Source organism: Dermacentor silvarum, chromosome 1, assembly GCF_013339745.2.
Source record: "Dermacentor silvarum isolate Dsil-2018 chromosome 1, BIME_Dsil_1.4, whole genome shotgun sequence".
Taxonomy (NCBI): Eukaryota; Metazoa; Arthropoda; class Arachnida; order Ixodida; family Ixodidae; genus Dermacentor; species Dermacentor silvarum.
In genome coordinates, this window is record NC_051154.1 from 361,554,655 (window position 1) to 361,567,125 (window position 12,471).

At 47.1% G+C, this 12,471-nt stretch overlaps 1 protein-coding gene across 1 annotated transcript; it reads left to right on the plus strand.

Annotated features, from left to right (window-relative positions):
- Positions 1–5,294: 5,294 nt before the first annotated feature.
- LOC119445121 (isocitrate dehydrogenase [NADP] cytoplasmic) lies at positions 5,295–5,744 on the plus strand. Its single transcript, XM_037709448.1, has one exon. It carries the CDS (start codon positions 5,295–5,297, stop codon positions 5,742–5,744), a length of 450 nt encoding a protein of 149 aa, XP_037565376.1.
- Positions 5,745–12,471: the final 6,727 nt, after the last annotated feature.

Sequence of the window (12,471 nt, forward strand, 5' to 3'; positions counted from 1 at the left end):
CGCTCCGACCGCCATTGTCGGGCCTGTGCGACGAAAGTGTTGCACGCACAAAGGGATCAAACGTGTTAGGGACAAGAACTTCGTTGTGATGGCATGCTGCTGCGCCGTAAGTTGCCACAACCTACAAGGTGCGGGCTAAATGCTTTCTTTGTTTACCATCCGGCGAGCGCAAGCGCTTGCTGCACACTTGGTATTTGCGCCGTCTCGCATCGTCGCGTTGCTACTTCCAAAACGGCATTATTAAGACCAGTTACTGACTAACGAAGCAAAATCGCGCCTCAAAAACTGCTCCGCAGGGCGCGATCCAAGTTTTCCGCGGATCTCCTCTTGTAGCGCGTTAGCTGTCGTCTGCCACGGCAGGCCCGACGTACGCGGCGCCACTGTCGATATCGCGCCTCGATCTCGCTGGCCGCGCCTAGCGCGACAGCGGAACGGAGGAGGAGGGAGGCGGATGGCGCTACTTTTTATATATAGGGGTTTTACTCGCGGAAACTTCAGTGCGCCCCCCTGGTGCAGTCCAAGACAAGTGGTCCAAGAGCAGACAGCAGTTCGCTCAAACGGAGCGCACGTTTGCGACTGCGCGTGGCCAGATCTGTTGGTGATATCGCAATTCCGGCTTCACCGCTTGTTCACGCAAAGGGAAAAGAAGGCAGGGCTCTGATAAGGACGCTGAATGGGCGCGCACGTGTGCGCCCGGCCGTTTTCTTTTTTCTAAACTTTGACTGTCGCGACAAACTCATCGAGTGAAAAAATCGGAAAGGAATCAAATAACCCCGCAGGCTTTTCCTGCTTGTTCACCCAAAGGGGGATAGCAGCGAAATGCTATATGATGCGACGTTAACGGATTGCATATGGCTTGTTAAAGTCGCACGGAATGTAACGCTGCGCGTCGGGCACGCGCATTTTAAATCTTTTTCACTTTCACGCGCACGCCCAAGCATGTCGCACATTTTCCGACAAAAACATCTAAAAAAATGTCACAGTTTTGCCCTAAGCGCGAAGCAATGAATGCGATAGCAACACAGCAATGTCATACGAACTAAGGTGAGCAGCTTTGGTAGCAATATGAATTGTAGAACATGAGCTGATTAAGTAAGCAGGTGTGCTGCGGCGTAAGTAGACCGACATGAAGAGAGACTCGATGACCACGAGAAGGTGCGTGTGAAACGGTGGTGTTGATGAGAAGCGCTTCCCGTGGGCAGCGAGTCCGAAGGGACACACCTGTTGCTGCACTGCCGATCCGGGCAGCATTGCATGTGTAGCGTGCGTTGGAAAATGTGGCCCGACTATTACTAACTGAATGAACAAGCGTGGTGTGATCTATTCAAACATGAATAGATCACACTGAAAGACTCCAGACAACGACTGTCAAAACGCTGGCAGTGAGCGCATACGCCGCCACGGGCGAAGGTACGTGCGGTGTATCGCTTCAACGGAAACTGAGCGGCGAATGCACGGCGCATAAAGGTCAGAGTCGTGTGGAGATAAGAGACGGTGCGGGCGAGCGAGCGACGAGCGCGGTTGTTGGCAGAGTAGAAGTGCCCCGCCCCCCGCGCTCCCTCCAGCGCTGGCTTCCCGCTTTCTTGCTTGCGCGTAGGTGATTGAGTGCGTTCGCTCTCCGTGATAGCGCGCGTCCCCGCACGCTTCCGCTCGGGCATACGGCGCGCGGCGAAGATTTTATCTATAGAGAACCTCACGGTGACGGCGACGGCGCCGGCAGAAATCCGGTTGAAGTGTCCATATAATTGCTATCGCAAAAAAAGTTCTTGAGTTACAAGCTCTCAAGGTGTTCATCAAAGTATACTGTGGTGACGCCAGAGGTGGGCTGTTACCACAGCTGAAAACACAATAGCATACTTGATTAACCGTACTTCCTGCTACATAATGTTTCCAACAACATCTGTTTAAGGCCTTCGCGTAGACTAAGACGTCTATAGCCATTTGTAGCCGTTCCGAGAAGTTTTAAAGACGTTTTGTGTTCCGTGGGGTGGGATATAGGACAGTAATTCTCGCGTTATATAATTAATTACAATGACCTAATTGCTCTCGGCTACTCTACTTCACTGGGAACAATAGGCACTAGGTTTTCTTCGAGTAACGCAATTGCTCTTCTTTTAAATCTTGGTGCGTGATAGCTGGGACACCCTGTATATTACTTGGCGCAGTCGTTTCCTCTTTGCCGCGGCATCTTGCTCTGTCACGCTAATACATTTTCGGCGCAGATGTTTTGATCGGATGGATGCTTGTTCAGCTGACTTATTAAGGCGAAAGCCTGAAATGCCTCATCAGGCGGTGACCTTGAAAACAGGACGTGCGGTACAGAAAGCCGTGTGAGCTCGCCTCGCGTAGAGACGCGCTCGTGCCAGCGCTCGCACGTTCGTCATCTTCTTCCACAGCTGGCACCGACGCCGCTCATCATGGAAAAGAAGGCAAAGTTAATTAAGATAGAGTTAATTCAGGCACTCTAACCCACGACTTTCGGTGGGAGTCGAACCCTCGAGATTATGAGGGGGTCAAGCCCACAACCCTTGGTGTTAAGGAGAGGTGATTAAGGCACAGGTAATTAAAGCACTCTAACCGACGACCTCTGGTGGAAGTCGAACTAACGATCTATGGAGTTAACTATGGCGAAGGTAATGAAGGCACGGGTAATTAAGGTACCGTCAATTAGGCCACTCGAACCCACGATTTTGGTGGGAGAAAACAAACGATAAGAAGTAACAAGGCATTCGAATCAGAATTTCAAGTAATTTAATTAATGTCTCTTGAGCGCACAAGCTTTCGCCATCACCTTCTTTGTCGTATGCTAAAGTGACTGTCATTTTTGTCTACTGCTCATATTTAACGCCCAAAAGCCGTACCGTGAGTAGTGAGCAACGCCAGAATGGCCAGTTCAACAGTATTTTGGTCTTAATGTTACCTGACCTCACATCTTACCTCCAAGAAAATGCATAATCGATAATGCAAGTTGTTGGATACGCGGTTTCGGTGTCTAACTCATATTGCCTGATTCTCTGGCAATGAGCAGTTATTTTGGTGCAAACGCTATGATGTCAGCTTGTGCACTCCAATATGTCCGCTATGATATAAAAGCTTGCGCACTCCAATTAACACTCTATTTTTCCACGAGGGACGGCTGCATGTTCGAGCCACTACGTTGGTCAGCGCCACGGCACCGCGGTGGTCTTTATCCCTGTCTTTCGCCGTAGGCCGCTTCGTCCACTGTCGTTGGGACGCAACCGAAATAGTAGTTCTGCATAATGCAAATAGTTTGACCTTATAAAGAAAGCGAGAAAGCATTTAATTCTTTCGACGCTTGGTCCGCCTAACCGTTATAGATATGCAGCGGTGAGAACGAAGATGAGTGCAGAGACAGATTGGTGTCTAATAAGCTCGTTAAACTCAGTGTTGTATAAACCAGTATCAGTCGACAGGGGCGGGAACGAGGAGCAAACTTGATGGTAACAATGATGTCTCCGCATTGTGAAGAAGAGATTCGGACCTGGAAATGGACTTACAAGACATTTTTGTGCAAGTACAATTAAGAACATTAGACAGATACGTAGCATCTTCCCACAAGTTACCTCTTCGCCAAATCTCCCCATTCAATTTCATGAGATTTACCCAAAAAATTCTAAGCTCTTGCCAAGGAGCTATTTATGTGGTCTTTTAGAGGGCCACAGAAAGCATCTCCAGGCTAAATACATGTTTGCGACGGATGCGTCCATGTGCGACGAGAGATCAGTAGTCGTCTTATTCTTTCCGCACATTTGCTGGAATTTCTCTATTGGAGTTCCTGATTTTACACCTATTTTTGAAGCCAAAATAGTATTCATCATTTAGCCCTGCGCCTTTTGCCATCAAATATGCCAACAACAAAGCTTGGCCTAGGCAAACATTTTTTGAACTTTGCTTTACCCATCTTGGGACTGCCTGTATTACTATTTATATGTTTACTCCTGTTGAAACACTGTGTCTCCCTTACCCAATGACCTTAGATGGGCCAGTAAGGTACTTAAAATAAATAAATAAATTAGTTAATTTAAGAGACTGGCTATCTGCGTGCTGAATGCTTACATGGAGAACAGGCTCGAAAATATTGCCAACATTTCATAGTTTAGTACCAACATATTGATCGAAAATTACCTTGGTTTGGGTACAGGGTCACTTTGGAATAAATAAAATGAAACATCAGACTCTCTTGCCAAAGCTTCCCTGGATGGCCCGGTTGTTTTTATTTTGCCGGTTAAGGCGTAGTTCACCTCAGCAAGATACAGAAAATTCTGTCTTAGTCAAACAGCCAGCAAACAAAACCTACTATGGAATTCAGACTTCCCGCATCTGCAGTTTCCCTGGAATTCTCAATGGTGTCCATCACGTCAATATGAGGTAACATTTACGAGATTGTCATGCCGCATTCCCATTTAAATTTTTATTTGCACAGGGTTGGTTTGACACAGTCCCCTCTATCTCACTTCTTTAATGAACCGGAGACTAATTGATCATTTATTGTCCTGTCGTTGGTTCTCACTATAACGAAAAACTTCTCGAGGCTCCGTTTCACTAACTCGGTGCACCCATTGCCCTTCCCTATTATCCTTTCTGTTGGGGCCTCGACTTTGGGCTCCAGCTGCAGGGATGTTTGAATTGCTATATACAATTTCATTCTCAACATAAAGATTGACCAATAATTTAATATTATCATCCTTCTCATTTCTTAGAGATTTCTCTCGCGAAATTCTCAGTTTTATTTCAATCACACATAATCAATCCTGCACGATCGCTCTTTGATGTCAATTTTTAAGATATATTGCCCTTTATTTCTTCGTGTGATAAATTAATTTAATTGTAAGCCCGCTTCTTGGCCCACCCCTAGTGAAAGGTATGTGCCATATTGAGGAAACCATCATCAGCATCCTTCTGGGGGCATGTACCTGAGGGTATTTCAAGTAGTGAAATGCTGTGCCATTAATTTTTTAAGGTGGCAATGAATATTTTCTTTAATTTTCAGTGATTCATGCAACAAACTTGCAATGCACCGATCTATATATCAAGTGGTGAACCTGAATGCATGCTTCCATGTTAAATGTAATCTAAACAAAAAAAACTTCTCTTTTTTTTGGCCGCGTGAGGCACTATCAGCTCGTAGTCGCGAGCACGACTGCCGCGAGACGAACGCGTTCGTTTTTCCTGTCTGCTGCTCTCTTGTACAGCGAGCTTCAATCTAGCCCTTTGTCCCTTTCCGTCATGGAGAAGCTCAAGTGTGGGCCCCTGGTCGAGATCCGGGCAACGACATGGCACGCGTAGTCTGGAACCTCCTCCGGGAGAGGCTCATCGAGCCGTACGTGGACGCCGACCTGAGGGTGTTCGATCTATCAATCGAACATCGCAACCAGATCAACGACACTGTCACCCGGGAGGCCACCCAGGCGCTCAAGATAAACAATGTGGGCTTCAAGTGCGCCACCATCACGTCCGAGAAGGACATTCTCGAGAACTACTATTTGAAGCGCACGTGGTTGTCGCCTAGCGCCGTCATTCGCAACGCCCTCGATGGCGCCGTCTTCCGGGAGCCGATGGTCTGCCGCAACATCACTCGGCTCGTGAAGCAGTCGCGTAAGCCCATCATCATCGCGCGCCACGCGTTCGGCGACCAGTACAACGGCAAGGACTTTGTGGTCCCCGGACCCGGCACGCTCCAGATCAAGTACTCGTCCATCGGAGTACCCTACACCTTGACGTAAGTACCGACAAATTTAATACCTTGCAGATATACGGGCACTTAAAGGGCAGCTCGACGGGTTTGGCATTGCAAAAACACAAGCGCGGCCAATACGCAGATCGCGCACTGACTATTGTCTGAAAAATATCAACTGCTGCACTGCGCAAAAACAGCTCAAATTTCAAAGGAAACCCGTGCGCGAGCACTTTCACTCGATGAAGCTTCCCCTTCCTGTAGAAAAATCGAGTTAACATGCTTAATCATCTGTGCTTCAATCCCATTGCATTAAATGCGACCGATAATGGAACGTGACATCGGTAAATCATCCAATGCAGAGCGCTAGAAACCGCCCTAGAGCAAGCGGCGCAGCAGAAGGCAAGAAGAAACAGAAAAAAAAACAACCGATGATTACGATACTTCCTTAGGCAAATTGTGAGCGCAGCTGTTCAGGGACTTTTCAATTCGCGATTTTCTGTGGCAAACAGTTTCATTCTGCATCACAGGGTTCTCTCGGAGCGGCGCTGAGCCTCTGCTTGGGCTAAAGCCCTCGCGGGCAGCTCGTTTAGCAGCAGCGGAAAATGCGCTTCCAACGGTTGCGTCACTTATTCTCAGAAAGAACTGACTGACACTATTTCGTATTGTGATTATATTGTGACGTGGTAGTTTCAGTGCAGAAAGAGCAGTGTCGAAACTGTGCGATACAAATGTAACTCTTTATTGCGCCAACTTGTGCCCGGCAAAACAAGTAACATTCAAGCCCGATAGCGGCGAGCAGAGTCGGTGATCGTCGGAAATCTGGTCTGCGCTTCAAGCTCGTCGGCTTTTATGCATGACTCGTCGACGGTTCCCGAGTAATCGCTGGTGCCCTCGAGGCTTCGAGAAAGTACTAACCAAGTGGCGTCACGTATACGCTCAGATTACGAAAAACTTTGGTGACAAGAGCCAACGCCTAGAACTATCGATAACGTTCGAGAAACTTCTGATACATGCAGGCGCGCCGTGCATCGAGGGTTGACGTCTAACATTTGTTAGCCGGTGAAAATCAGTGGCCGATCAAAGGAGTGAACAGCCGACGCGCGGTACTCTGGCGCCATCTCGTAGCGATCGTCGCAGGACACGTTCTGTGCGGCACTACGCTTATTTTCGCGCGCTTTCGCCATGCCCTCCTTCTCGCGCTCTCTTCGCTATCACCGCCTTTTATTCCCCGCTGCCGACCGCGGTGCTCTTTCATCCTTCGCTGTTGCGCTCGTTCACTCGGTTACGCCGAAGCTCGCCGCATGAACGCGCGCCTAAGAGCTGCACCCTAAAAGTAAAAAAAAAAAAACTTAAGCAGCCCCGAATTCCGTGTGCCCATTTCACAAACAATCATTCACGACGCTGCGCACTTAACGGGTAACAAATGCTGTCTTTCGGGCCTTAACCTAACTCACAGTCGAAGACAAAACCATAATGCTAATACATATACAGGTTGTCCCAATTTAAAAATACGCAAATGCCATGCAGCTGGACAGAACCAAGGTAATTTTTGCCATCGCTTGGAGATGCTCAGATTATTTTTTTGCATTCCGCCTAATTACATATCTAGTCTTAAATAATCAAGTTCTCATAATATAATAAAATAACTGTGTCATTGTGAAAACTGTAGAGCAACCTAAAAAACTCCCGATACAGCTTTCTATTGCTCAATACGTGCTACATAAGTGTTTTTCTGAGCCAGTGAACGCAAAATAGTCGCAGGATGGCAGCTCGTGCACTTTGCATGCATTCGCGGAAAATAGCAATTAGTTTTAAACTCCCTTGGCCACTCCTAATTTCCTGAAACTTCGTAAAGTAGGGACACTCTACTCCTCCGCCTTCGCTCCTCCGTTTCTCCTCTTACGGCTTCGCTCCTCGATCTTGGCGCCGCCTACAATCCTTGAGCGTAGCAGACGACCTTCACAGAGTAAATGCACGCATAACAAGGCGGCGCGCTTTGAGCGTTCGCGTGGGCTTTCTAGCGGCGAGTAAATTCGTATAAAGAATAAAATTTCCATACGGAGGAGTATGCAGTTCCATGACTGCAGCTATTTATTCTGTTTTGAAAACGAATTATTAAAAAATGTCGCAGTTTCACCCTAAAGGCGAAGCATCAATTGCGATAGCAAATTAGTGGAGAGCTATTCGGAGTAGGGATAGTAGTTTTATCGGCTGCATAAACTTGGGCACATTCGCTTACTAACTGAATTAACAATCGTCGTGTCAGCGCGCACAAGCAAACATGAACAGGTCACACTTGATGACCGCAGTCAACCGCTGTCAAAACGCTGGCAGCAAGCGCACCCACCGCAGCGAGCTATGGTTCGTGCGGTCTATCGCTTAAACGGAAACTGAGTGGCGAATGCATGGCGCATACAGAGGCCAAAGCCGTGTGGAGATCGCTTGCAAGATACGCTGCGCGCGACAACACCGGCAGCCGTACCGGCGCAAAGTACAAGAACACATTTTTTGGCAGAGTAAAAGCCCCCCCCCCCTCCCTCCCGCGCTACCTTCCGTGTTCCTCCTTTCGCGTGGGAGATTGCGTCGCCAGTTCCCCTTGCGCCGGTTGCAAGATACGCATTTGGTGCCACAGCACAGCGTCGCCCCCCTCCCAGCTAGCACAAAAGCGATAGAAAACTGCTTCCATACCGATTCGCCAAGACTAAATGAACGTCTGAAAGACGCACTAAAAATCCGTGCAGTCCGTTTAGAAGGTGATAAACGGTCGTATATCGTTGCTAATGTCCGCGGATATGACTATTGCAAGAAGTTCTAGAATCCTGCTTAAAGTAGTTTCGAAAAATCCTGTCTTGAAATGGGATTTTGTAAGACCATTAGAGGCATTTAAAAAATACAGATTGAATCCTGCTACAATCAGGATTTTGACATCCGTTTTCTTTCACCCTCCCTCTAGCGGCCCCCTTGTCTCCCTTTCCTTCCCTCTCCCAATGCCCCTGCGGCGTTTCGTCGGCCGGCGGCATGCAGGTTTGCGCTTGGGCAATACACAAACGAACACATACAGCATACATTTTTTATTGCAAAAAGTAAACACGACTAGACAAGCTAGCAATCAACATTAAATATGAGTGCCTCCGTGTAACGTCCATTACAGGTATCGACCTTGATAAACCTGGTTTCGAACAGGCTGCTGGCTGTAGCTCCTTAATTCAGCAGGTCTTCTACTGCAAAAACATTAGGCATGTGTAAACCGTATGTTAATTGAAGCACACTTTTCTTAGTGAACGTATGTTTTTCAATGCATTGGCAATAAGCACTGCAATATATCTTGGCAATGGGCAGTACTACAATATATTGGTCCAAGCACACAGTTTCGAGCATTCCCCTTTATTAACATGGTTCTAAGATTAACCGATCACAAATGAAATTCCCTTCTGTTGCCTTGAAGACATACTTTACATCTAACCGAAGGTGTTGCATGTACAATCGCCAACCAGTGTAAGTGTCGGCTATTTTGCTAGCTTTCAGGAGGCCTTTTCTTACTAGTTGGCGACTGGTAATGACAGCAGCCTCCTAAACATGTGCGAAGTAGGTGCCAATTAGCATTCAAAAAGGAATAGATAAGCATTTCTGATAATGTTACGAGAAAAGAGGTAAGTGCGGCTCTGCAAAGGCACAGCTTCAGTGTGACAGCATTGTTACACCACCCCAATTTTATTTGCCACAGATCACATAGCCAATTCAGAAATGGCGCAGGCTTGAGCATATACCTAAACACCAGTCTATCAACACATCGCATGCTTCAAATTGAGCAAATATATTGCGATTCCTTAAAAAATAAAAGACAGCAGACGAGTGCAACCTTGAGAACAGCGAGTATTTGCAGCACGGCTGCTTCAAGCATACAGTAAGAACTTCGGTTGCTTGTAATTAAACCATTAAAATGTGCACGCCTATGACTTGCCTGTTTGAAAACTCCACACAATAACATGGCCAAGCACTTGTAAAAAATTTTTTTAAAAAACAGTGAGTCATCCACAACAAGGTGGAACATAAGCCGTAATTTTCCACCCAGTTTCACTAACTTTGACCTTGGTGACATTTATAGTTACGCAATGGGTTAAAGGTTCAGCTCGTGCAGTTTATAAATCAATTATGATCTAGAGTGCTTGCATATGCAATTTATTGCTTACACCGAAATGAGCCCACACACTAAAACCACACATGGCGCGCGGCGACGATTTCATCGCCGTTGCACGGCGGCAAAAATGCGCTTGGAGTGCCCATATAATTCTATCGCAAAAGAAAAGAACCGGGCGTAAATTTTTCTCTCTCAAATGGCAAGGTCGCCGTTACGCCGTCGTGCCGTAACACGCGTGTTCGAGTCGATGTCTCAACGCTGCGGCTGCGACGCAGAGGGAAGCAACGACGGAGGCCCAGTCCGGCCAACGAAACTGTTTACAACCGGCCAACGCTCGCTTCAACGGCAGGAAAAGAAAGAGAGAGGGTTAAGCTGGCGCCGGGCCGGCGGCGGCCGCGCACGGAGACAGTCGAAGGTGGGGGAGCTACGAGGGATTTGAGAGTTAGGTGGAGAGTGAGGGGAGCCCCCGAGACGACGGAGTCACCTCTGCTGAAGCCAAATCCGCTTCCCTGACGCCCTCCTCCTCACCTTCGACGTGTCCGCGCGTGCCGGCGCCGCCGTGCTGACGCCGCCCGCTCCTACAGCATCGTTTCTGCGAGCGTTAGCCGACGTGGGCAGTCTCGTGGCCCCTACTCGCCATCTGCTTGCGCGCCGTCTCCATTCGTACGTCAACTCCATTCCTACGTCGTACTGTGGTAGACGAATACTTCAGAAAAAGTCCTCCTTTAATTCGAACAAACTTTCGGACTCCTTCGAGTTCGAATTATCGAGATACGACTGTATATGTGTCACGCTGAAATTTAATTCGTACGACTTGAATATGAATAACAGTTACTGGGTTCTTGGAGTTCAGGAGTTTCGTGGTGACCCTTTGGGGGCGGCGTTTCGTCTGCCCTTTCGGCAGTAGAGGGTACATGATCGGTGTCTTCACCTCACGCCTTCTCTCTTGCACGTAGGTATGTGCCTGCATAGTAAGTTACAAAAAAACTCTTATTGTTATGCTGATAACTCGGAAGTCTATGTTTATAATGTAACAGCAGTGCCATTACAACTGTATATTGGAATTTTTTTTTTAACATAATTTTGTTACTGCGCAGACTTGCAAAAAGAAAACGCCAGTGCGACCTCAAAATTTATTTCTTGCAGACTGAAGCCAAAAAATGTAGGTATCCTAAAAAAGAGCTCTAAATAGCTACACTGTCGGATTATGTTACAAAAAACAAGGCAACATACAGGGTGTTCATTTAACTTTAGCCAAACTTTAAAAATATGCAAGTGCCACGTACCAGGACAGAACCAAGGTAATGTTGGAGATACTCAGATTATTTTTTGCATTCCACCTAGTTAGATAATTAGTTCCCATTAATTAATTAACTTCTCAATTACTATAGTTAGATGAAAAGTGTCAATGAAAAGATTGTAAAGCAACATGAGAAACCCCTGATACCGCTTTCTGTTTCTCAATATGAGCTACATAAAGTGTTTTTCCAAGTGTGAAAGATGCCTGCCAATACACGCAAACTGCCTTGAGCGGCCAGTCGTTCGGCAGTTTCCCATGTATTCGCGGGCATCTTTCACGCTCGGAAAAACACACGAGTGATCTCGCACAAGAGCGTTGACGGAATAATGCTGTGGCTACGCGAAGATCGTAGCACGTCTCATCATTCTGGGCCAAACGGGAATGTCATCGTCATCCTAACGATCAATGGTCAACGAAAGGTCACAGAAGTGATTTTAGATAGCTTTGGCAAACCTGAATACGCACACAATAAAATAAACGTACGCAGACGTAAACATGCCTCTTAAACAATATTAGGAATTCCAGTTAAAATCAAGGCGCTTTCATTGCAAAACTTCATTACTGCCTAAAACTTCCACCTAAAACTCCCGCCTGAAAACGTAAATAATTAAACACGACAGGTGTCAAAGTGGCAGTGACTACTTACGTGAGCAAAGAAGATGTGGAAGGCAGTCTGGCGCTCCGCAGTTCATGAACGAATACGCGTCAGGAACTTAACGGCTGTTCCTGACAAAAATAACGGTGAATGTAACGGCCGGTTCAAAGGTTACGCAATCTGGAGGGAAGCTGCGCAGAGAGCGCAATCCGCTCGGCTGCTCAGACTGCGTCGGCGCAAGCGCTGACGCCGATGAGCCGTCGCGCCACTCCTCGCTTTGTCAGGTAGCCGCTATGATACGTCGCGGCGCTGCATCCTCTTGCGACACGCTGCTGCAATGCAGAAAATACTCAGTGTGGCCTCGTACTCGGTACCTGAAGCATAGAAATGCTAGCTAATTTAACTAAGAAAATACAAAATACGGCTGCTACCATAATGCTAGCGCCACCTTACAAAGATAATTTGAAATAACAAAAGTCGAACTTTTTAATGCCTCGTTCTCGGCACTTTGCGGTAGGTAGGTTCCTAACTCGCTTTATAATACAAAAAAGTGATGTGCAACCTATAATGGAATCGAACCTCTGCCGTGGGGCACAGCAGCCGGTTCTCTAGCAACTAGGCTACGGTGTCTTTTTCTTCCTTTCGGTCAAAGTAAAACAGGTTAACCAAACAGACAAAACGAAAACTGCGACAAACAATATCAAAACATTTTACAGTTTGAACCGTCAGTCCAACTTGGC